Below are 26,320 nucleotides of genomic sequence, written 5' to 3' on the forward strand. Positions count from 1 at the left end.
CTAATTGTGTATCTTGTTGAGTTATTGCAAATTGGTTCAACTGATGAACCAAAAATTTTCCCTCCGCTTATTGTGAAGCCGAGAAATTTTTTGAAGTGACTTTTATTTGTCACTTGGTGTTACCAGTTCACTAATGTTATGGTGGTACTACTTATAAGGGTGGTGTTTCGACAAAATCATTAGCTCCCGAGCTCACAATGCATCTCATCTATAAGTCATTTGGAGTTTGGACGGAGCAATGAGGTTCGCTATAACCTCCGTACGAAAAACCTTCAACAACTTCCCGTTCATTGTATTCTCCATTAAATTCCAGGCCAGAGGTTCCACCTCCATCTCATAGAGATTATCATCACCTGTTGTTTCTGTGAATAATATAATTTCTTACCGTCCCTTGTCCAAAACATTTGTAATATTGTGCCAATTATGTTATATATTTGCAGGATGCATAGCAATTTGGTGTCAATAAAACTTTGTCTGCCGCATATTTGATCATGTTTTAACTTAGGAATTTCATGGTCTAGTTAATTTTGACGGATTTGAAAGGCTTTTAAAACAAATTAGAATCAAAATTTCGAATTTACTACCCCAAACAAATTCCACTGCAAATTACCATAATCAGAATTCATCAGGTCATGTACATAACTACATTCTACATAACATTTACTTAGGATATGAAATGGTGAGATCGATAAATTCGAAATCATCATTATATTGTTGTTCTTATTACATTAATATAGATATATGTAGCCACTATATATACCTATTAGAGTGAATACCATACCAATGCCCCACAATTTGTTGTCCTGACACAATCGACCGGATTCGCTGCGTTGTAGTCAAAACAGATGACGACTTCCAGCAGATACGCGATCCCCCCATCATACTTGCACATAAGGAGAGGTTTTTTTTCCCTCCTATAGTCCTTCGAATGGCCGATTAAAGGTTGTTGTAATGATATTGATATCCTGGTACAATCCCAGTTGTTTGAGAAAATAGATATTGTGCATTGTAGGTAAACCATAATCTATAAGCTTCATGGAAGTATTATGTCTGGGAAAATTTATTGTCCGAGCACCTGCCGTGCTTGTTGTACTCATGCGCCCAGAAATCCATATTTGTCCGTCTAATGTTGAAGTTGGGCCAGGAATTGGACAAAAGTAATTGCAGAGAATGATCAGCATTCATCTGAAGCACAAAGACGAGAAGTTACAAGCATTTCAGAGAGCTGCAGGAGAAAAAACAACATGCCTTCTGTTTAGTTAATTCATGGTTGTATTGCTTCACATTTGCAGATTGTTAACACAACATGCCTTCTGTTTAGTTAATTCATTAATAAACATGATCAAATATACAACATACAAATAGTTAGAATTGAGGTTAAGTGTAGAGTGTAGAGAAAGATTAAGTTGAATCTAGCCAGCAAAGATGATAATAATTAAGGTCAAGTGAGTGTGAACGTATTCGGAATTAGGACGATTCATCATCAACCCAATTATATAAAGTGGTTCATCGCATATCACATTCAAACCCTAAGCTAGCTAGTAGTCCAAAATTTAGATTATAATTCTGTTTCAAAAATCCATTCGAGGCAACGCTAGCTAAACATGGTTCCGAACGAAAAAATACAGAAACGATTTAGGCATTGCTTGTGTATCTCATCTTATAAAAATGTACAACTTACAATACACTTAATTTCGAACATTGTTTGTGTATCTCATCTTCTTCGTTGAAAGGCAACACTGCAGGGTGGATATCTGCGGGTAGCCATCATTTCGTTTCTTGGTTGTATTGCTTCATATTTGCAGATTGTTGAACATGCCTTTTCTGTTTAGTTAATTCATTAATCAAACATGATCAAATATACTCGTAAATTTTTAATCGACTCCAAGTTTCTTAAAGACATCCGTAATTTGGACAACAAAAGGATTTCATTACTTTGGATGTCTACGTACACTTGTACTTGTTGTTGCCTTCCGTGACCGAAACCATACTCTTCACATATACAACGGGCGAATGATTTGCTTTGCACTCTGGAAAATAAGAAGGTGGCGGAGGAAAAATGGGAATAATCCTTACAGCACTTTGAATGGGTAGATTTTTTAACTTTTTAGGGCCGAGGTTATAGCATACTATGCCTCCATTTTCCTCTACCATAAGAACCTCGTTGCTTTTCCACATTGCCGATGTGTTCTGCAGGAGCAAGGGGGACATTGAGAACCATGGGATCTTGGCAGCAAAGTGTTTTGTCCAAACACCGCCCTCATTATTCGCACCACCACGAGAATCATCATCCATGAGCCACATTTCAAAGGGTAGTGTATCACCACCTTCAAAAGTATTATAATTCAAGCGAAAAAGAGCGATGGATTCATTCCACACCTTAAGACACATATGAATACCAATTCCTTCGAAATCATTGAACTCTAGCATCTCATGTGGTAACAGTATATCATGAAACACCTCACGACTCATGTCAAACAAAACGATCACTCGCCTAATCTTTTCTTCCTCCTGACGGCCGGCATCATAGAAATGGACAAATTCCTTTTGTTGCTCACTTCCTATCCAATAACAAATCCCCTTGAAGTACACCTGAAAAGTTTCAGGCCAAAGGAAAGTAGTTTCCGTTTCTAAAGAACAAGGCTCGATCTCTCTCCAAGAATTAGTTCCCAAGGTATACACCACTACCTTGAGAGGATGAATAATCAAATGTTGTGTGCCGCCATGCAATTCTGAACAAGAAAATCCAATTTTGACAACTTTGTAATCTTTAGATTTAGGATCATAGCCTAATCCCAAAACATCATTGAACCGATTTGTTAGTGGCATGTAAGGCAGATCCAACCACCAAGGATGAGGATCCCTAAGGGATGCTTCGTCGAACCAATCTGGAATGCATGTCTCCGAGGGAAGGACCCTGAATTCCTGAATTGCCGGATTCCACAAAAGCACCTTAGTAGAATTAGGTCGAGCTAGACAAATGATCCCATTACAATGACCTGCAACGTGAAATGATTGATCATCTCCAATCTCTAGACTCATAGCAAGAGGAACATCGAAGTCCTCGATCCCAGAAAGAGTGCTACACTTGTGCACACCACCATCGTCATCATCAACAATGACATTGTCAAAAGTAAGTACCGAGAATACGGATTGAAATTTATCCCTGTTTGGGTCCTCCGTAGAAGGGACTAACATTCGCTTCAAAAGGACACGAGTGGATTGATCGTCCAGCAAGGAATGGGAGAGGTGCTTGTCGACGAACGTGGGGTCGTTGATGAGAGCATGCCACCATTTAGCGACGCACTTGAATCGCATCAGAGATTTCGGAGGCAGAGTTGACAGAATATTCACCAACAAATATTGTCCAATTTTGGATGTTTTGTTCGTCATTTGTGCAATGTCAATGATGGACCTCACCCTTGTTCTACTACACACACAAAAAGATCAGAAGATTCCACAATTATGCCAATTGAAATTCAAAAGCGAAATAAGAATTGAAGCAAAAAAGTATCCTTCTTTCATTTAAAAAAAATATAAACTGAAATTGAATAATAAAAAGCTAGAAATAAAGTTACCTTGTGGAGTAGGAAGAGGAAGAGACCGAAGCAGAAGCCGCACTGTGAGTGAGAGGGAAAAGGGCAGACTCGGCGCAGAAAATGTATTTTCTGCGTTTTGTTCGTGCAGCTGCGTGCAATAATGCGATAGCGGAGAGGGGTTTTTATTTTGATTCTTGTGCGACCGTTTTTCAACACCCTCCTAAATTTACGAACTTACCCTCCGAAATTCGGCCGCGGTTTGCAGTCTCCAATAAGGCTGGTTTGGTATTGCTGTGCTTTGAAAAAAAACTGCTTCTGCTGTGCTGTGAGAATAAGCAGCTGTGAAATAAAGCAGCAGAGTGTTTGGTAAACTTTTTTGTAAAAGTGCTTTTGAAAAGAAAAAAAAACAGTATTAGAGTGTTTGGTAAACTTTTATGTAAAACAGATGTGAAAAAAAACCGGTTTTTCAAAGCTAGGTTTTGCAGCTTCTTGTTTTTAGCTTTTTTTCATCCAAAACTGTGAAAAAAAGCTGAAGCTGAGTGTTTATCAAACACAAAACCAGCTCCCAGCTTTTTTTTATAGCAGTGTTTTTCAGAATCACCTCAGTACCAAACCAGGTCTTAGTGTCTTCTTTGTATACCCTCTACACTCTCACATAACTCTAACATATATATATATATATATATGTAAGTATATGTATATATGTATGTATGTATATGTATATATGTATGTATGTATACCCTCTACACTCTCACATAACTCTAACCTTCTAACCACCTTGCCACCTATACAACAATCTCAACTAATTACTAGTCTAATTCAACAACCACAACAAACTAACTAGCTCTAAGTTTTATCACCAATTGAATCTTTAACAATACTATCGTGTTGTGTAGCACCCGTTAAAATAAACGTGTAAAATGACCCGACCCGAAATCGACCTGATAATATTAACAAGTAATATGACCCAACCCGTTACCCGTTAAAGAAAATATATTTTAAACCAATAAAAAATATAATATTAAATAAGTATATACATACCATATTATCACATTCAAAACATAAAAACGCATTTGTCTTTCAAGTATTACATATTTACATACCCAAAATAAGAGCATAATAATAAAAAAAAAAAACATTAGAACATTACAAAATATCAAATGTTTGAAAGATTTGCAAAATTAAGGGAGTTATGTTTCAAGGTTTGGAACCTAGCACATTTTCTTACAATCAAACTCTTCAATTTTCATCAATCACTATAGGAAACGGTGTTGGAACTTTAACTTGATATATTGTCTTCAAGAGTTATATTGATGATATGTTCAGTGAGACTTTCTACATTAGCACTCTCTTCTCATTTATCCCATGACTATTGTTTAAGTAAAGTCTTTAATAGTTTTTTAATTAATGTAAAAGTGTGAAAAATATAGAAAAATATATATAAACGCTCGTAATGACAAGCTTTACAATTTTCGTAAAGGACTTAACTTTGAAATGTGTCACTATAATCATATAAATCATAGATCAAAATTAATCGTCGATTGTTGTTTACATTTATGCTTCATTTTTCTCACCAAAGTTTGTTTTTGTTTTATATGTATTTTTTTATTTTTTTTTTACATTTCTTACACTTCTACAATAATTATTGGGAATTATTATTAACACTCCAAAAATCTAATTCTACACCCCCTCACAAGTGTAGTTTTCTTACTAATTATAGAAAGTTTGGAGTGCAAAATGAGATTTTTGGAGTGCCAATAACAATTCCCTAATTATTATTAATTTTATTACTTTTACACTCAAATAAAAAAACACCATTCACGATGGTTTGGAGGGTTTTAAAAATCTAAATGATAATGTAAGTGTAACTATTGTCTACTCGTGGATGAATGATGAATCACGAGTGTTTATATATTCTTTCACATTTTTCATACTTGTAGGGATGTCTCATTGCCTATACTAATACTATACTCGTTGATTTTAATTTTGGACAACAACATGTTAAGTAAAATTTATCCTATTAATGATAATAAGAAACTCTCATAATAAAAATAAATAAATGGATAAAACTTTTTTTTTTAACTTATATAGAATAATAATACAAAATATATATATATATTTATTTATTTATTTAATATATAATATACCAATATATACAATAAGACTATTGTATTTTATAATAACTTTTTTAGTAATTAAACTTTAAAATTATAATTTATTTTTCTTAACGAGTCAAAATGGGTTACCCACGTGTTACACGCGTATATACCTGTTAAGAACCCGTTACTTAACGGGTCACCCGATAATGACCCGATTAGTTATTGTGTTGACTCGAAACCCGTTATTTTCGTGTCGTGTCACCGTGTTGTGTAAGAAACTATCGGGTCTAGCCCAGGCCCGTCGCCAATCCAGCCTGTTGAACCCAAACCCTTGACCCTTTAAAACCAGGCTTTTGGGCCTAGGACCCTTCGGCCCAAACCCACCAGCCCAACCCAGACGGAATATTTCGTCAGGGAATATTCGATCAAGGAATATTCTCTGGAATATTCTTAGTGTAGACTTTTTGTTGACTTTTTCGAAACTTACCCAGGATCCTTTTTAGGGTAATTCAACGTCTTGAATTCATTTTCGACGTCTGTTTTCCCAAATACAATCGTTTGAATAGAGTTTTATTAATTAGACCCTTTATGTGCTTTTGTGCAATTATTAGCAGCGATTTCGTCATTCCTATTTCATACGGCTTTACAACGACAAAGTATTTGTGAGTGGACCCCTTCTAAAATGCATGTTTTAATAGTAGAAATGCATACATGACAATCATGATTTAATTATTACGTTGTATGAAATGTTTTTATGAGATATTATGCTTACTGAGAATATTTTGAATTACCATATTTTATCGAACTCATGTTCTTTGTAGTATAGATGATAGATGACTTTATACTACTTATGAACATGCTTTTGCACCAATATCTGTTTATACGGATGCGAAAATCCTGTGACTGACTTGAATACCCTTGATCGGTTATTGAGTAGCAAACATATGGATGTAGGCTAGTAGGCTAGAAGTCTGCTGAGAATGTATATACTAGAATTACAGCTCAGTTTCACCACCTGGATTATACACTAGGCGTGCATTTTGATGTGCATAACTTGCAGGTGAAGAATGAGACTTGGCCTTTGTGGACATGGTACCGGAACCAGGACTCCGACAATAAAATTGGAGATCAAATTTATATAGTGAGGCAGCCTGATAAATGCCGCATCCGCCATGTGTTCGAAAGTTGGCTTGCTGACCTCTAAGTCTCACTGCTGCTTGCTGGGAAAATTATATTTAAGATCCCAAATCAGTTGACCATTCTTATCTGGTTAGGAATAGGATGGAAGGTGCAGAAAGAGTAGGAAGATGGGGTTTCACCTATGTATACACCCTATATATATATATATATATATATATATATATATATTTGGGGTTGGTGGGGGTGGGTGAGGAGAGAGAGAGAGAGAGAGAGCGCAGAAGAAGAGCAACTCCGCTATTGCTGTATGTAAATGATAAAATCTCATTTATACATCTCCATTGTAACTTGAATGTATACTCTCTCAACCAATTTATACAACAACAAACGTGTAAGATTTGTTCCTGGAGCAATTTCGGATATCAAATTCTAAACTAATTGCGTATCTTGTTGAGTTATTGCAAATTGGTTCAACTGATGAACCAAAAATTTCCCCTCCGCTTATTGTGAAGCCGAGAAATTTTTTAAAGTGACTTTTATTTGTCACTTGGTATTACCAGTTCACTAATGTTATGGTGGTACTACTTAAAAGGGTGGTGTTTCGACAAAATCATTAGCTCCCGAGCTCACACTGCATCCCATCTATAAGTCATTCGGAGTTTGGACGGAATGATGAGGTTCGCTATAACCTCCGTACAAAAAACCTTCAACAACTTCCCGTTCATTGTATTCTCCATTAAATTCCAGGCCAGAGGTTCCACCTCCATCTCATAGAGATTATCATCACCTGTTGTTTCTGTGAATAATATAATTTCTTACCGTCCCTTGTCCAAAGCATTTGTAATATTGTGCCAATTATGTTATATATTTGCAGGATGTATAGCAATTTGGTGTCAGTAAAACTTTGTCTGCCGCATATTTGATCATGTTTTAACTTAGGAATTTCATGGTCTAGTTAATTTTGACGGATTTGAAGGGCTTTTAAAACAAATTAGAATCAAACTTTCGAATTTACTACCCCAAACAAATTGCACTTGAAATTACCATAATCAGAATTCATCAGGTCATGTACATAACTACATTCTACATAACATTTACTTAGGATATGAAATGGTGAGATCGATAAATTCGAAATCATCAATATATTGTTGTTCTTATTACATTAATATAGATATATGTAGCCACTATATATACCTATTAGAGTGAATACCATACCAATGCCCCACAATTTGTTGTCCTGACACAATCGACCGGATTCGCTGCGTTGTAGTCAAAACAGATGACGACTTCCAGCAGATACTCGATCCCCCCAGCATACTTGCACATAAGGAGAGGTTTTTTCCCTCCTATAGTCCTTCGAATGGCCGATTCAAGGTCGATGTAATGATATTGATATCCTGGTACAATCCCAGGTGTTTGAGAAAATAGATATTGTGCATTGTAGGTAAACCATAATCTATAAGCTTCATGGAAGTATTGTGTCTGGGAAAATTTATTGTCCGAGCACCTGCCGTGCTTGTTGTACTCATGCGCCCAGAAATCCATATTTGTCCGTCTAATGTTGAAGTTGGGCCAGGAATTGGACAAAAGTAATTGCAGAGAATGATCAGCATTCATCTGAAGCACAAAGACGAGAAGTTACAAGCATTTCAGAGAGCTGCAGGAGAAAAAACAAACTGAAATGAGTATATATATTCGATGTGTACCTCATTTCTGTTGAATACGGTACCAGCGCAGAGTATAGGCGCAGATGGATCGGTAAAGTTGCTCGGCCAGAGGCCGTGCGTTGTAAAGGTATGCCGCCGAACTGGTTGGTTTCCACAAATTCCATTCCGGAGGCAGAAGACGAATGGGGATTGCTGGACGAATTGGAAGATATCATATGGTGTGGCAGCATTGCTCTTTCTGAGATAAGTGACGAAGCAAAGAGCGATGACAACGAGAACAATCTTGAAGAAGTGCATGGTTGTCAAGCAATTATCGAAAGAACAAAGGGAGGGCGGGAGGATGGGATGAGAAATAATAAGGAAAGCTAAAGGGTGAAGCAAGTGTGAATTTTCAAAGAAATGAAGAGGTGTTTAAATAGTTAGAGTTGAGGTTAAGGGTAGGGTCTGGAGAAATTAATTAAGGTGAAGCTAACTAGCAAAGATGATAATAATTAAGGTCAAGTAAGTGTGAACATATCCTGAACTAGGGAATGCCTCTTTCTTGTTATGCAAGGCTTTGCATTCTCATATGCATGCTATAAAGGGTGGTAACCGTGTAGTGGTTGATTCATCATCAACCTAATAGTCTCAATTTTTAGATTATAATTCTATTTCAGAAATCCATTCAGGACCACACTAGCTAAATAAGGTTCCAATCGAATAAATACAGAAACGATTTGGACATTGTTTGTGTATCTTATCTTGTAAATTGGAGTTTCAACCACTACCTTCTAGCAGTGGTAATTCTTATCTTTGAAATTTTGGAGCTCTCCTCTTCATGGTTTCTATTCAACTTACCTATCCCGTTTGCAGATAATTAATTCAACTTAGAATTGAGGTTAAGTGTAGAGTGTAGAGAAAGATTAAGTTGAATCTAGCCAGCAAAGATGATAATAATTAAGGTCAAGTGAGTGTGAACGTATTCGGAATTAGGGAATGCCTCTTTCTTGCTGCCCAAGGCAATGCATTCTCATGCTATAAAGGGTAGTAACTGTGTAGTGGACGATTCATCATCAACCCAATTATATAAAGTGGTTCATCATATATCACATTCAAACCCTAAGCTAGCTAGTAGTCCACATTTTAGATTATAATTCTGTTTCAAAAATCCATTCAGGACAACGCTAGCTAAACATGGTTCTGAATGAAAAAAATACAGAAACGATTTAGGCATTGCTTGTGTATCTCATCTTATAAAAACGTACAACTTACAATACACTTAATTTCGAACATTGTTTGTGTATCTCATCTTCTTCGTTGAAAGGCAACACTGCAGGGTGGATATCTGCGGGTAGCCATCATTTCGTTTCTTGGTTGTATTGCTTCATATTTGCAGATTGTTGATACGACATGCCTTTTCTGTTTAGTTAATTCATTAATCAAACATGATCGAATATACTCGTAAAGTTTTATCGACTCCAAGTTTCTTAAAGACATCCATAATTTGGACAACAAAAGGATTTCATTACTTTCGATGTCTACGTACACATGTACTTGTTGTTGCCTTCCGTGACCGAAACTATACTCTTCACATATACAACGGGCGAATGATTTGCTTTGCACTCTGGAAAATAAGAAGGTGGCGGAGGAAAAATGGGAATAGTCCTTACAGCACTTTGAATGGGTAGATTTTTTAACTTTTTAGTGCCGAGGTTATAGCATACTATGCCTCCATTATTCTCTACCATAAGAACCTCGTCGCTTTTCCACATTGCCAATGTGTTCTGCAGGAGCAAGGGGGACATTGAGAACCATGGGATCTTGGCAGCAAAGTGTTTTGTCCAAACACCGCCCTCATTATTCGCACCACCACGAGAATCATCATCCATGAGCCACATTTCAAAGGGTAGTGTATCACCACCTTCAAAAGTATTATAATTCAAGCGAAAAAGAGCGATGGATTCATTCCACACCTTAAGACACATTTGAATACCAATTCCTTCGAAATCATTGAACTCTAGCATCTCATGTGGTAACAGTATGTCATGAAACACCTCACGACTCATGTCAAACAAAATGATCACTCGCCTAATCTTTTCTTCCTCCTGACGGCCGGCATCATAGAAATGGACAAATTCCTTTTGTTGCTCACTTCCTATCCAATAACAAATCCCCTTGAAGTACACCTGAAAAGTTTCAGGCCAAAGGAAAGTAGTTTCCGTTTCTAAAGAACAAGGCTCGATCTCTCTCCAAGAATTAGTTCCCAAGGAATATTTCGTCAGGGAATATTCTGTCAGGGAATATTCTCTGGAATATTCTTAGTGTTGACTTTTTTGAAACTTACCCAGGATCCTTCTTAGGGTAATTCAACGTCTTGAATCCATTTTCGACGTCCGTTTTCCCAAATACAATCGTTTGAATAGAGTTGTATTAATTGGACCCTTTATGTGCTTATGTGCAATTATTAGCGGCGATTTCGTCATTCCTATTTCATACGACTCTACAACGACAGAGTATCTGTGAGTAGACCCCTTCTAAAATGCATGTTTTAATAGTAGAAATGCATACATGTCATGATTTAATTATTACGTTGTATGAAACGTTTTTATGAGATATTATGCGTACTGAGAATATTTTGAATTACCATATTTTATCGAACTCATGTTCTTTGTAGTATAGATGATGGATGACTTTATACTACCTATGAACATGCTTTTGCACCAATATCTGTTTATACGGAGTGCGAAAATCCTGTGACTGACTTGAATACCCTTGATCGGTTATTGAGTAGCAAACATATGGATGTAGGCTTGTAGGCTAGAAGTCTGCTGAGAATGTATATACTAGAATTACAGCTCAGTTTCACCACCTGGATTATACACTAGGCGTGCATTTTGATGTGCATAACTTGCAGGTGAAGAATGAGACTTGGCCTTTGTGGACATGGTACCGGAACCAGGACTCCGACAATAAAATTGGAGATCAAATTTATATAGTGAGGCAGCCTGATAAATGCCGCATCCGCCATGTGTTCGAAAGTTGGCTTGCTGACCTCTAAGTCTCACTGCTGCTTGCTGGGAAAATTATTATTAAGATCCCAAATCAGTTGATCACTCTTATCTGGATAGGAATAGGACGGAAGGTGCAGAAAGAGTAGGAAGATGGGGTTTCACCTATGTATACACACTATATATATATATATATATATTTGGGGCTGGTGGGGGTGGGTGAGAGAGAGAGAGCAGAAGAAGAGCAACTCCGCTATTGCTGTATGTAAATGATAAAATCTCATTTATACATCTCCATTGTAACTTGAATGTATACTCTCTCAACCAATTTATACAACAACAAACGTGTAAGATTTGTTCCTGGATCAATTTTGGATATCAAATTCTAAACTAATTGCGTATCTTGTTGAGTTATTGCAAATTGGTTCAACTGATGAACCAAAAATTTCCCCTCCGCTTATTGTGAAGCCGAGAAATTTTTTAAAGTGACTTTTATTTGTCACTTGGTATTACCAGTTTACTAATGTTATGGTGGTACTACTTAAAAGGGTGGTGTTTCGACAAAATCATTAGCTCCCGAGCTCACACTGCATCCCATCTATAAGTCATTCGGAGTTTGGACGGAATGATGAGGTTCGCTATAACCTCCGTACAAAAAACCTTCAACAACTTCCCGTTCATTGTATTCTCCATTAAATTCCAGGCCAGAGGTTCCACCTCCATCTCATAGAGATTATCATCACCTGTTGTTTCTGTGAATAATATAATTTCTTACCGTCCCTTGTCCAAAGAATTTGTAATATTGTGCCAATTATGTTATATATTTGCAGGATGTATAGCAATTTGGTGTCAGTAAAACTTTGTCTGCCGCATATTTGATCATGTTTTAACTTAGGAATTTCATGGTCTAGTTAATTTTGACGGATTTGAAGGGCTTTTAAAACAAATTAGAATCAAACTTTCGAATTTACTACCCCAAACAAATTGCACTTGAAATTACCATAATCAGAATTCATCAGGTCATGTACATAACTACATTCTACATAACATTTACTTAGGATATGAAATGGTGAGATCGATAAATTCGAAATCATCAATATATTGTTGTTCTTATTACATTAATATAGATATATGTAGCCACTATATATACCTATTAGAGTGAATACCATACCAATGCCCCACAATTTGTTGTCCTGACACAATCGACCGGATTCGCTGCGTTGTAGTCAAAACAGATGACGACTTCCAGCAGATACTCGATCCCCCCAGCATACTTGCACATAAGGAGAGGTTTTTTCCCTCCTATAGTCCTTCGAATGGCCGATTCAAGGTCGATGTAATGATATTGATATCCTGGTACAATCCCAGGTGTTTGAGAAAATAGATATTGTGCATTGTAGGTAAACCATAATCTATAAGCTTCATGGAAGTATTGTGTCTGGGAAAATTTATTGTCCGAGCACCTGCCGTGCTTGTTGTACTCATGCGCCCAGAAATCCATATTTGTCCGTCTAATGTTGAAGTTGGGCCAGGAATTGGACAAAAGTAATTGCAGAGAATGATCAGCATTCATCTGAAGCACAAAGACGAGAAGTTACAAGCATTTCAGAGAGCTGCAGGAGAAAAAACAAACTGAAATGAGTATATATATTCGATGTGTACCTCATTTCTGTTGAATACGGTACCAGCGCAGAGTATAGGCGCAGATGGATCGGTAAAGTTGCTCGGCCAGAGGCCGTGCGTTGTAAAGGTATGCCGCCGAACTGGTTGGTTTCCACAAATTCCATTCCGGAGGCAGAAGACGAATGGGGATTGCTGGACGAATTGGAAGATATCATATGGTGTGGCAGCATTGCTCTTTCCGAGATAAGTGACGAAGCAAAGAGCGATGACAACGAGAACAATCTTGAAGAAGTGCATGGTTGTCAAGCAATTATCGAAAGAACAAAGGGAGGGCGGGAGGATGGGATGAGAAATAATAAGGAAAGCTAAAGAGTGAAGCAAGTGTGAATTTTCAAAGAAATGAAGAGGTGTTTAAATAGTTAGAGTTGAGGTTAAGGGTAGGGTCTGGAGAAATTAATTAAGGTGAAGCTAACTAGCAAAGATGATAATAATTAAGGTCAAGTAAGTGTGAACATATCCTGAACTAGGGAATGCCTCTTTCTTGTTATGCAAGGCTTTGCATTCTCATATGCATGCTATAAAGGGTGGTAACCGTGTAGTGGTTGATTCATCATCAACCCAATCAACCCAATTATAGCGGTTCCTCATGTATCAGATTCAGACCCTAAGCAAGCTAATAGTCTCAATTTTTAGATTATAATTCTATTTCAGAAATCTATTCAGGACCACGCTAGCTAAATATGGTTCCAATCGAATAAATACAGAAACGATTTGGACATTGTTTGTGTATCTTATCTTGTAAATTGGAGTTTCAACCACTACCTTCTAAATATGGTTACTCGTCATTTCATTTCATGGTTGTATTGCTTCACATTTGCAGATTGTTAACACAACATGCCTTCTGTTTAGTTAATTCATTAATAAACATGATCAAATATACAACATACAAATAGTTAGAATTGAGGTTAAGTGTAGAGTGTAGAGAAAGATTAAGTTGAATCTAACCAGCAAAGATGATAATAATTAAGGTCAAGTGAGTGTGAACTTATTCGGAATTAGGGAATGCCTCTTTCTTGCTGCCCAAGGCAATGCATTCTCATGCTATAAAGGGTAGTAACTGTGTAGTGGACGATTCATCATCAACCCAATTATATAAAGTGGTTCATCGTATATCACATTCAAACCCTAAGCTAGCTAGTAGTCCAAAATTTAGATTATAATTCTGTTTCAAAAATCCATTCAGGGCAACGCTAGCTAAACAGGGTTCCGAACGAAAAAATACAGAAACGATTTAGGCATTGCTTGTGTATCTCATCTTATAAAAATTTACAACTTACAATACACTTAATTTCGAACATTGTTTGTGTATCTCATCTTCTTTGTTGAAAGGCAACACTGCAGGGTGGATATCTGCGGGTAGCCATCATTTCGTTTCTTGGTTGTATTGCTTCATATTTGCAGATTGTTGAACATGCCTTTTCTGTTTAGTTAATTCATTAATCAAACATGATCAAATACACTCGTAAATTTTTAATCGACTCCAAGTTTCTTAAAGACATCCGTAATTTGGACAATAAAAGGATTTCATTACTTTCGATGTCTACGTACACATGTACTTGTTGTTGCCTTCCGTGACCGAAACCATACTCTTCACATATACAACGGGCGAATGATTTGCTTTGCACTCTGGAAAATAAGAAGGTGGCGGAGGAAAAATGGGAATAATCCTTACAGCACTTTGAATGGGTAGATTTTTTAACTTTTTAGGGCCGAGGTTATAGCATACTATGCCTCCATTTTCCTCTACCATAAGAACCTCGTTGCTTTTCCACATTGCCGATGTGTTCTGCAGGAGCAAGGGGGACATTGAGAACCATGGGATCTTGGCAGCAAAGTGTTTTGTCCAAACACCGCCCTCATTATTCGCACCACCACGAGAATCATCATCCATGAGCCACATTTCAAAGGGTAGTGTATCACCACCTTCAAAAGTATTATAATTCAAGCGAAAAAGAGCGATGGATTCATTCCACACCTTAAGACACATTTGAATACCAATTCCTTCGAAATCATTGAACTCTAGCATCTCATGTGGTAACAGTATGTCATGAAACACCTCACGACTCATGTCAAACAAAACGATCACTCGCCTAATCTTTTCTTCCTCCTGACGGCCGGCATCATAGAAATGGACAAATTCCTTTTGTTGCTCACTTCCTATCCAATAACACATCCCCTTGAAGTACACCTGAAAAGTTTCAGGCCAAAGGAAAGTAGTTTCCGTTTCTAAAGAATAAGGCTCGATCTCTCTCCAAGAATTAGTTCCCAAGGTATACACCACTACCTTGGGAGGATGAATAATCAAATGTTGTGTGCCGCCATGCAATTCTGAACCAGAAAATCCAATTTTGACAACTTTGTAATCTTTAGATTTAGGATCATAGCCTAATCCCAAAACATCGTCGTACCGATCTGTTAGTGGCATGTAAGGCATACCCAACCACCAAGGATGAGGATTGCCGGATTCCACAAAAGCACCTTGAATTCCTGAATTCCTGAATTCAGGAATTCAGATCTGTTCGTCAAACCAATCTGGACTGTATGTCTCCGAGGGAAGGACCCTGAATTCCTGAATTGCCGGATTCCACAAAAGCACCTTAGTAGAATTAGGTCGAGCTAGACAAATGATCCCATTACAATGACCTGCAACGTGAAATGATTGATCATCTCCAATCTCTAGACTCATAGCAAGAGGAACATCGAAGTCCTCGATCCCAGAAAGAGTGCTACACTTGTGCACACCACCATCGTCATCATCAACAATGACATTGTCAAAAGTAAGTACCGAGAATACGGATTGAAATTTATCCCTGTTTGGGTCCTCCGTAGAAGGGACTAACATTCGCTTCAAAAGGACACGAGTGGATTGATCGTCCAGCAAGGAATGGGAGAGGTGCTTGTCGACGAACGTGGGGTCGTTGATGAGAGCATGCCACCATTTAGCGACGCACTTGAATCGCATCAGAGATTTCGGAGGCAGAGTTGACAGAATATTCACCAAAAAATATTGTCCAATTTTGGATGTTTTGTTCGTCATTTGTGCAATGTCAATGATGGACCTCACCCTTGTTCTACTACACACACAAAAAGATCAGAAGATTCCACAATTATGCCAATTGAAATTCAAAAGCGAAATAAGAATTGAATAATAAAAAAGTATCCTTCTTTCATTTAGTGTCTTCTTCGTATACCCTCTGCACTCTCACATAACTCTAACATATATATGTATGTATATGTATGTATGTATATGTATGTATGTATGTATGTATGTATGTATGTATGTATGTATACCCTCTACACTCTCACATAACTCTAACCTTCTAACCACCTTGCCACATATACAACAATCTCAACTAATTACTAGTCTAATACAACAACCACAACAAACTAACTAGCTCTAAGTTTATCACCAATTCAATCTTTAACAATACTATCGTGTTGTGTAGCGTCCGTTAAAATAAACGTGTAAAATGACCCGACCCGAAATCGACCTGATAATATTAACAAGTAATATGACCCAACCCGTTACCCGTTAAAGAAAATATATTTTAAACCAATAAAGAATCAAATAAAAAACATAATATTAAATAAGTATATACATACCATATTATCACATTCAAAACATAAAAACGCATTTGTCTTTCAAGTATTACATATTTACATACCCAAAATAAGAGCATAATAATAAATAAATAAACATTAGAACGTTACAAAATATCAAATGTTTAAAAGATTTGCAAAATTAAGGGAGTTATGTTTCAAGGTTTGGAACCTAGCACATTTTCTTACAATCAAACTCTTGAATTTTCATCAATCACTATAGGAAACGGTATTGGAACTTTAACTTGATATATTGTCTTTAAGAGTTATATTGATGATATGTTCATTGAGACTTTCTACATTAGCATTCTCTTCTCATTTATCCTATGGCTATTGTTTAAGTAAAGTCTTTAATAATTTTTTAATTAATGTAAAAGTGTGAAAAATATAGAAAAACATATATAAACGCTCGTAATGACAAGCTTTACAATTTTCGTGAAGGGCTTATGTAACATCCCACATCGCCCAGGGGAGTGATCCTTAAATGTATATTCTCATCCCTATCTAGCACGAGGCCCATGATGGGTGACCTACTGGGAAGTTGCTCGTGAGTTCCCAAAAACAAAACTGTGAGGGAATGGTAAGCCCAAAGCGGACAATATCGCGCTACGGTGGTGGAGCGGGCCCGGGAAGTGGTTCTACCCCGGGCCGAGATGTGACAATTTGGTATCAGAGCCTAACCCTGACCGCGTGTGTGCCGACGAGGACGTCGGACCCCTAAGGGGGGTGGATTGTAACATCCCACATCGCCCAGGGGAGTGATCCTTAAATGTATATTCCCATCCCTATCTAGCACGAGGCCTTTTGGGAGCTCACTGGCTTCGGGTTCCGTAGGAACTCCGAAGTTAAGCGAGAAGGGGGCTTGAGCAATCCCATGATGGGTGACCCACTGGGAAGTTGCTCGTGAGTTCCCAAAAACAAAACCGTGAGGGAATGGTAAGCCCAAAGCGGACAATATCGCGCTACGGTGGTGGAGCGGGCCCGGGAAGTGGTTCTACCCCGGGCCGGGATGTGACAGCTTAACTTTGAAATGTGTCACTATAATCATATAAATCATAGATCAAAATTTAATCGTCGATTGTTGTTTACATTTATGCTTCATTTTTCTCACCAAAGTTTGTTTTTTTTTTTTTTTTTTTTTTTTCAGATTTTCTTTTTTGAAAACATGATCTATTAGAGGATACAAGAAGATGAACAGTTTGGATTGTTGACATTATGTTCAGAGTTTTACCATTAGTGAAAATATTGCTTGGTGTTTATAAAGTCTCTACAAACTATATAACATCGACTCATATTTCAATTAACCGTAAATATCGGGACGTGATATCGAAGATCCGAACCGTTCATCTTCCTACATCCCCCAGAAGATCATGTTTTCAAAAAAGAAAATTTTTAAAATGAAATTCAATATAAAGAATAAAGCCTAAACGACAATTGACAATTAAATACAAATTTTAGGTTTACGGATTATAGTGTCGAATTTCGAAGTTGACCCCTTCACAAAAGTTGTAAAGCTTGTCACTACAAGTGATTGTGTGTGTGTGTGTGTGTATTTTTTTTTTTTTTACATTTCTTACACTTCTACAATAATTATTGGGAATTATTATTAACACTCCAAAAATCTCATTCTACACTCCTTACAAGTGTAGTTTTCTTACTAATTATAGAAAGTTTGGAGTTCAAAATGAGATTTTTGGAGTGCCAATAACAATTCCCTAATTATTATTAATTTTATTACTTTTACACTCAAATAAAAAAACACCATTCATGACGGTTTGGAGGGTTTTAAAAATCTAAACGATAATATAAGTGTAACCATTGTCTACTCGTGGAGGAATGATGAATCACGAGTGTTTATATATTCTTTCACATTTTTCATACTTGTGGGGATGTCTCATTGCCTATACTAATACTATACTCGTTGATTTTAATTTTGGACAACAACATGTTAAGTAAAATTTATTCTATTAATGATAATAAGAAAATCTCATAATAAAAATAAATAAATGGATAAAACTTTTTTTTTTTTAAACTTATATAGAATAATAATACAAAAAATATATATATATATATATATTTAATATATAATATACCAATATATACAATAAGACTATTGTATTTTATAATAAATTTTTTAGTAATTAAACTTTAAAATTATAATTTATTTTTCTTAACGAGTCAAAACGGGTTACCTACGAGTTACACGCGTATATATTAACGGGTCACCCAATAATGACCCGATTAGTTATTGTGTTGATCCGAAACCCGTTATTTTCGTGTCGTGTCACCGTATTGTGTAAGAAACTATCGGGTCTAGCCCAGGCCCATCGCCAATCTAGCCCGTTGAACCCAAACCCTTGACCCTTTGAAACCAGGCTTTTGGGCCTAGGACCCTTCGGCCCAAACCCACCAGCCCAACCCAGATGGAATATTTCGTCAGGGAATATTCTTAGTGTTGACTTTTTGTTGACTTTTTTGAAACTTACCCAGGATCCTTCTTAGGGTAATTCAACGTCTTGAATCCATTTTCGATGTCTGTTTTCCCAAATACAATCGTTTGAATAGAGTTTTATTAATTGGACCCTTTATGTGCTTATGTGCAATTATTAGCGACGATTTCGTCATTCCTATTTCATACGACTCTACAACGACAGAGTATCTGTGAGTGGATCCCTTCTAAAATGCATATTTTAATAGTAGAAATGCATACATGAAAATCATGATTTAATTATTACGTTGTATGAAACGTTTTTATGAGATATTATGCTTACTGAGAATATTTTGAATTACCATATTTTATCGAACTCATGTTCTTTGTAGTATAGATGATGGATGACTTTATACTACTTATGAACATGCTTTTGCACCAATATCTGTTTATACGGAGTGCGAAAACCCTGTGACTGACTTGAATACCCTTGATCGGTTATTGAGTAGCAAACATATGGATGTAGGCTAGTAGGCTAGAAGTCTGCTGAGAATGTATATACTAGAATTACAGCTCAGTTTCACCACCTGGATTATACACTAGGCGTGCATTTTGATGTGCATAACTTGCAGGTGAAGAATGAGACTTGGGCTTTGTGGACATGGTACCGGAACCAGGACTCCGAAAATAAAATTGGAGATCAAATTTATATAGTGAGGCAGCCTGATAAATGCCGCATCCGCCATGTGTTCGAAAGTTGGCTTGCGGACCTCTAAGTCTCACTGCTGCTTGCTGGGAAAATTATTATTAAGATCCCAAATCAATTGACCACTCTTATCTGGATAGGAATAGGACGGAAGGTGCAGAAAGAGTAGGAAGATGGCGTTTCACCTATGTATACACACTATATATATATATATATATATATTTGGGGTTGGTGGGGGTGGGTGAGAGAGAGAGAGAGAGAGCAGAAGAAGAGCAACTCCGCTATTGCTGTATGTAAATGATAAAATCTCATTTATGCATCTCCATTGTAACTTGAATGTATACTCTCTCAACCAATTTATACAACAACAAACGTCTAAGATTTGTTCCTGGAGCAATTTCGGATATCAAATTCTAAACTAATTGCGTATCTTGTTGAGTTATTGCAAATTGGTTCAACTGATGAACCAAAAATTTCCCCTCCGCTTATTGTGAAGCCGAGAAATTTTTTAAAGTGACTTTTATTTGTCACTTGGTATTACCAGTTCACTAATGTTATGGTGGTACTACTTATAAGGGTGGTGTTTCGACAAAATCATTAGCTCCCGAGCTCACACTGCATCCCATCTATAAGTCATTCGGAGTTTGGACGGAGTGATGAGGTTCGCTATAACCTCCGTACAAAAAACCTTCAACAACTTCCCGTTCATTGTATTCTCCATTGAATTCCAGACCAGAGGTTCCACCTCCATCTCATAGAGATTATCATCACCTGTTGTTTCTGTGAATAATATAATTTCTTACTGTCCCTTGTCCAAAGCATTTGTAATATTGTGCCAATTATGTTATATATTTGCAGGATGCATAGAAATTTGGTGTCAGTAAAACTTTGTCTGCCGCATATTTGATCATGTTTTAAGTTAGGAATTTCATGGTCTAGTTAATTTTGACGGATTTGAAAGGCTTTTAAAACAAATTAGAATCAAACTTTCGAATTTACTACCCCAAACAAATTGCACTTGAAATTACCATAATCAGAATTCATCAGGTCATGTACATAACTACATTCTACATAACATTTACTTAGGATATGAAATGGTGAGATCGATAAATTCGAAATCATCATTATATTGTTGTTCTTATTACATTAATATAGATATATGTAGCCACTATATATACCTATTAGAGTGAATACCATACCAATGCCCCACAATTTGTTGTCCTGACACAATCGACCGGATTCGCTGCGTTGTAGTCAAAACAGATGACGACTTCCAGCAGATACGCGATCCCCCCATCATCCTTGCACATAAGGAGAGGTTTTTTCCCTCCTATAGTCCTTCGAATGGCCGATTCAAGGTCGATGTAACGATATTGATATCCTGGTACAATCCCAGCTGTTTGAGAAAATAGATATTGTGCATTGTAGGTAAACCATAATCTATAAGCTTCATGGAAGTATTGTGTCTGGGAAAATTTATTGTCCGAGCACCTGCCGTGCTTGTTGTACTCATGCGCCCAGAAATCCATATTTGTCCGTCTAATGTTGAAGTTGGGCCAGGAATTGGACAAAAGTAATTGCAGAGAACGATCAGCATTCATCTGAAGCACAAAGACGAGAAGTTACAAGCATTTCAGAGAGCTGCAGGAGAAAAAACAAACTGAAATGAGTATATATATTCGATGTGTACCTCATTTCTGTTGAATACGGTACCAGCGCAGAGTATAGGCGCAGATGGATCGGTAAAGTTGCTCGGCCAGAGGCCGTGCGTTGTAAAGGTATGCCGCCGAACTGGTTGGTTTCCACAAATTCCATTCCCAAGGCAGAAGACGAATGGGGATTGCTGGACGAATTGGAAGATATCATATGGTGTGGCAGCATTGCTCTTTCCGAGATAAGTGACGAAGCAAAGAGCGATGACAACGAGAACAATCTTGAAGAAGTGCATGGTTGTCAAGCAATTATCGAAAGAACAAAGGGAGGGAGGGAGGATGGGATGAGAAATAATAAGGAAAGCTAAAGAGTGAAGCAAGTGTGAATTTTCAAAGAAATGAAGAGGTGTTTAAATAGTTAGAGTTGAGGTTAAGGGTAGGGTCTGGAGAAATTAATTAAGGTGAAGCTAACTAGCAAAGATGATAATAATTAAGGTCAAGTAAGTGTGAACATATCCTGAACTAGGGAATGCCTCTTTCTTGTTATGCAAGGCTTTGCATTCTCATATGCATGCTATAAAGGGTGGTAACCGTTTAGTGGTTGATTCATCATCAACCTAATAGTCTCAATTTTTAGATTATAATTCTATTTCAGAAATCCATTCAGGACCACACTAGCTAAATATGGTTCCAATCGAATAAATACAGAAACGATTTGGACATTGTTTGTGTATCTTATCTTGTAAATTGGAGTTTCAACCACTACCTTCTAGCAGTGGTAATTCTTATCTTTGAAATTTTGCAGCTCTCCTCTTCATGGTTTCTATTCAACTTACCTATCCCGTTTGCAGATAATTAATTCAACTTAGAATTGAGGTTAAGTGTAGAGTGTAGTGAAAGATTAAATTGAATCTAGCCAGCAAAGATGATAATAATTAAGGTCAAGTGAGTGTGAACGTATTCGGAATTAGGGAATGCCTCTTTCTTGCTGCCCAAGGCAATGCATTCTCATGCTATAAAGGGTAGTAACTGTGTAGTGGACGATTCATCATCAACCCAATTATATAAAGTGGTTCATCATATATCACATTCAAACCCTAAGCTAGCTAGTAGTCCACATTTTAGATTATAATTCTGTTTCAAAAATCCATTCAGGACAACGCTAGCTAAACATGGTTCTGAATGAAAAAAATACAGAAACGATTTAGGCATTGCTTGTGTATCTCATCTTATAAAAACGTACAACTTACAATACACTTAATTTCGAACATTGTTTGTGTATCTCATCTTCTTCGTTGAAAGGCAACACTGCAGGGTGGATATCTGCGGGTAGCCATCATTTCGTTTCTTGGTTGTATTGCTTCATATTTGCAGATTGTTGATACGACATGCCTTTTCTGTTTAGTTAATTCATTAATCAAACATGATCGAATATACTCGTAAATTTTTATCGACTCCAAGTTTCTTAAAGACATCCATAATTTGGACAACAAAAGGATTTCATTACTTTCGATGTCTACGTACACATGTACTTGTTGTTGCCTTCCGTGACCGAAACTATACTCTTCACATATACAACGGGCGAATGATTTGCTTTGCACTCTGGAAAATAAGAAGGTGGCGGAGGAAAAATGGGAATAGTCCTTACAGCACTTTGAATGGGTAGATTTTTTAACTTTTTAGTGCCGAGGTTATAGCATACTATGCCTCCATTATTCTCTACCATAAGAACCTCGTCGCTTTTCCACATTGCCAATGTGTTCTGCAGGAGCAAGGGGGACATTGAGAACCATGGGATCTTGGCAGCAAAGTGTTTTGTCCAAACACCGCCCTCATTATTCGCACCACCACGAGAATCATCATCCATGAGCCACATTTCAAAGGGTAGTGTATCACCACCTTCAAAAGTATTATAATTCAAGCGAAAAAGAGCGATGGATTCATTCCACACCTTAAGACACATTTGAATACCAATTCCTTCGAAATCATTGAACTCTAGCATCTCATGTGGTAACAGTATGTCATGAAACACCTCACGACTCATGTCAAACAAAATGATCACTCGCCTAATCTTTTCTTCCTCCTGACGGCCGGCATCATAGAAATGGACAAATTCCTTTTGTTGCTCACTTCCTATCCAATAACAAATCCCCTTGAAGTACACCTGAAAAGTTTCAGGCCAAAGGAAAGTAGTTTCCGTTTCTAAAGAACAAGGCTCGATCTCTCTCCAAGAATTAGTTCCCAAGGTATACACCACTACCTTGAGAGGATGAATAATCAAATGTTGTGTGCCGCCATGCAATTCTGAACAAGAAAATCCAATTTTGACAACTTTGTAATCTTTAGATTTAGGATCATAGCCTAATCCCAAAACATCGTGGAACCGATCTGTTAGTGGCATGTAAGGCATATCCAACCACCAAGGATGAGGATCCCTAAGGGATGCTTCGTCGAACCAATCTGGAATGTATGTCTCGGTGGGAAGGACCCTGAATTCCTGAATTGCCGGATTCCACAAAAGCACCTTAGTAGAATTAGGTCGAGCTAGACAAATGATTCCATCACAATGACCTGTAACATGAAATGATTGATCATCTCCAATCTCTAGACTCATAGAAAGAGGAATATTAACGTCCTCGATCCCAGAAAGAGTGCTACACTTGTGCACACCACCATCTTCATCATCAAGAATGACATTGTCAAAAGTAAGTACTGAGAATACGGATTGAAATTTGTCCCTGTTTGGATCCTCCGTAGAAGGGACTAACATTCGCTTCAAAAGGACACGAGTGGATTGATCGTCCAGCAAGGAATGGGAGAGGTGCTTGTCGACGAAGGTGGGGTCGTTGATGAGAGCATGCCACCATTTAGCGACGCACTTGAATCGCATCAGAGATTTCGGAGGCAGAGTTGACAGAATATTCACCAACAAATATTGTCCAATTTTGGATGTTTTGTTCGTCATTTGTGCAATGTCAATTATGGACCTCACCCTTGCTCTTCTACACACACAAAAAGATCAGAAGATTCCACAATTATGCCAATTGAAATTCAAAAGCGAAATAAGAATTGAAGCAAAAAAAAGTATCGTTCTTTCATTTAAAAAAAAATATAAACTGAAATTGAATAATAAAAAGCTAGAAATAAAGTTACCTTGTTGTATACTAGGCAGTAGGAAGAGGAAGAGACCAAAGCAGAAGACGCGCTGTGAGTGAGAGGGAAAGGGGCAGACTCGAAGCAGAAAATGTATTTTCTGCGTTTTGTTCGCGCAGCTGCGTGCAATAATGCGATAGCTGAGAGGGGTTTTTATTTTGATTCTTGTGCGACCGTTTTTCAACACCCTCCTAAATTTACGAACTTACCCTCCGAAATTCGGCCGCGGTTTGCAGTCTCCAATTTAGTGTCTTCTTTGTATACCCTCTGCACTCTCACATAACTCTAACATATATATATATATATATATATATATATATATATATATATGTATGTATGTATGTATGTATGTATGTATGTGTACATATGTATGTATGTATACCCTCTACACTCTCACATAACTCTAAACTTCTAACCACCTTGCCACCTATACAACAATCTCAACTAATTACTAGTCTAATACAACAACCACAACAAACTAACTAGCTCTAAGTTTTATCACCAATTGAATCTTTAACAATACTATCGTGTTGTGTAGCACCCGTTAAAATAAACGTGTAAAATGATCCGACCCGAAATCGACCTGATAATATTAACAAGTAATATGACCCAACCCGTTACCCGTTAAAGAAAATATATTTTAAACCAATAAAGAATCAAATAAAAAACATAATATTAAATAAGTATATACATACCATATTATCACATTCAAAACATAAAAACGCATTTGTCTTTCAAGTATTACATATTTACATACCCAAAATAAGAGCATAATAATAAATAAAAAAACATTAGAACTTTACAAAATATCAAATGTTTAAAAGATTTGCAAAATTAAGGGAGTTATGTTTCAAGGTTTGGAACCTAGCACATTTTCTTACAATCAAACTCTTCAATTTTCATCAAACACTATAGGAAACGGTATTGGAACTTTAACTTGATATATTGTCTTCAAGAGTTATATTGATGATATGTTCATTGAGACTTTCAACATTAGCATTCTCTTCTCATTTATCCTATGGCTATTGTTTAAATAAAGTCTTTAATAGTTTTTAATTAATGTAAAAGTGTGAAAAATATAGAAAAATGTATATAAACGCTCGTAATGACAAGCTTTACAATTTTCGTGAAGGGCTTAACTTTGAAATGTGTCACTATAATCATATAAATCATAGATCAAAATTTAATCGTCGATTTTTGTTTACAATTATGGTTCATTTTTCTCACCAAAGTTTGTTTGTTTTTTTTTTTTCTTTTTTGAAAACATGATCTATTAGAGGATACAGGAAGATGAACAGTTCGGATTGTTGACATTATGTTCAGAGTTTTACCATTAGTGAAAATATTGCTTGGTGTTTATAAAGTCTCTACAAACTATATAACATCGACTCATATTTCAATTAACTGTAAATATCGGGACGTGATATCGAAGATCTGAACCGTTCATCTTCCTACATCCCCCAGAAGATCATGTTTTCAAAAAAGAATAAAGCCTAAACGACAATTGACAATTAAATACAAATTTTAGGTTTACGGATTATAGTGTCGAATTTCGAAGTTGACCCCTTCACAAAAGTTGTACATCTTATCACTACAAGTGATTGTGTGTGAGTGTGTGTGTGTGTGTGTGTGTGTGTGTGTGTGTGTGTATTTTTTTTTTTACATTTCT

The 26,320-nt window shown here is 36.8% G+C and overlaps 4 protein-coding genes and 1 pseudogene across 5 annotated transcripts; all 5 read right to left on the reverse strand.

The window, feature by feature from the left end:
- Nucleotides 1-1,871: 1,871 nt before the first annotated feature.
- LOC148693702 (F-box/kelch-repeat protein At3g06240-like) lies at nt 1,872-3,722 on the reverse strand. The gene is made up of 2 exons (XM_088677379.1): nt 3,579-3,722; nt 1,872-3,430 (listed from the first exon to the last, which is right to left on the reverse strand). The coding sequence occupies exon 2, from the start codon at nt 3,391-3,393 to the stop codon at nt 1,945-1,947; it is 1,449 nt and encodes a 482-aa protein (XP_088533505.1). The 5' UTR covers nt 3,394-3,430; nt 3,579-3,722; the 3' UTR covers nt 1,872-1,944.
- Nucleotides 3,723-7,803: 4,081 nt separating this feature from the next.
- On the reverse strand, nt 7,804-8,784 carry LOC148693703 (ribonuclease MC-like). The gene is made up of 2 exons (XM_088677451.1): nt 8,482-8,784; nt 7,804-8,392 (listed from the first exon to the last, which is right to left on the reverse strand). Exons 1-2 carry the CDS (start codon nt 8,737-8,739, stop codon nt 7,973-7,975), a joined length of 678 nt encoding a protein of 225 aa, XP_088533577.1. The 5' UTR covers nt 8,740-8,784; the 3' UTR covers nt 7,804-7,972.
- Nucleotides 8,785-9,904: 1,120 nt separating this feature from the next.
- On the reverse strand, nt 9,905-10,805 carry LOC148693704 (uncharacterized). The gene is made up of 2 exons (XM_088678095.1): nt 10,793-10,805; nt 9,905-10,711 (listed from the first exon to the last, which is right to left on the reverse strand). The coding sequence occupies exons 1-2, from the start codon at nt 10,803-10,805 to the stop codon at nt 9,960-9,962; spliced, it is 765 nt and encodes a 254-aa protein (XP_088534221.1). The 3' UTR covers nt 9,905-9,959.
- Nucleotides 10,806-14,580: 3,775 nt separating this feature from the next.
- LOC137728357 (F-box/kelch-repeat protein At3g06240-like) lies at nt 14,581-16,179 on the reverse strand (annotated as a pseudogene).
- Nucleotides 16,180-22,633: 6,454 nt separating this feature from the next.
- LOC137728353 (F-box/kelch-repeat protein At3g06240) lies at nt 22,634-24,778 on the reverse strand. 2 transcript variants are annotated; one of them, XM_088677383.1, is made up of 3 exons: nt 24,652-24,765; nt 23,023-24,500; nt 22,634-22,895 (listed from the first exon to the last, which is right to left on the reverse strand). In XM_088677383.1, coding segments are annotated over exons 2-3 (1,443 nt in total). In that variant the 5' UTR covers nt 24,464-24,500; nt 24,652-24,765; the 3' UTR covers nt 22,634-22,893. The 2 variants fall into 2 exon arrangements, with proteins under 2 accessions (XP_088533509.1, XP_088533508.1); XM_088677382.1 differs by lacking the exon at nt 22,634-22,895 and having other exon boundaries at nt 22,960-24,500; nt 24,652-24,778.
- Nucleotides 24,779-26,320: the final 1,542 nt, after the last annotated feature.

The sequence above is a fragment of the Pyrus communis genome, chromosome 10 (genome assembly GCF_041283825.1).
Source record: "Pyrus communis isolate YQ-2024b chromosome 10, ASM4128382v1, whole genome shotgun sequence".
In the NCBI taxonomy this organism is placed as follows: Eukaryota; Viridiplantae; Streptophyta; class Magnoliopsida; order Rosales; family Rosaceae; genus Pyrus; species Pyrus communis.

Bases quoted from the DNA above. Each gene is read 5' to 3' on its own strand.
- LOC148693702 (XM_088677379.1), bottom strand. From the start codon at position 3,393: ATGACGAACAAAACATCCAAAATTGGACAATATTTGTTGGTGAATATT.
- LOC137728353 (XM_088677382.1), bottom strand. From the start codon at position 24,463: ATGACGAACAAAACATCCAAAATTGGACAATATTTGTTGGTGAATATT.
- LOC148693703 (XM_088677451.1), bottom strand. From the start codon at position 8,739: ATGCACTTCTTCAAGATTGTTCTCGTTGTCATCGCTCTTTGCTTCGTC. The intron at 8,393-8,481 runs GTACACATCGAA...TTTGTGCTTCAG, and splicing joins CCGTATTCAACAGAAATGAG to ATGAATGCTGATCATTCTCT.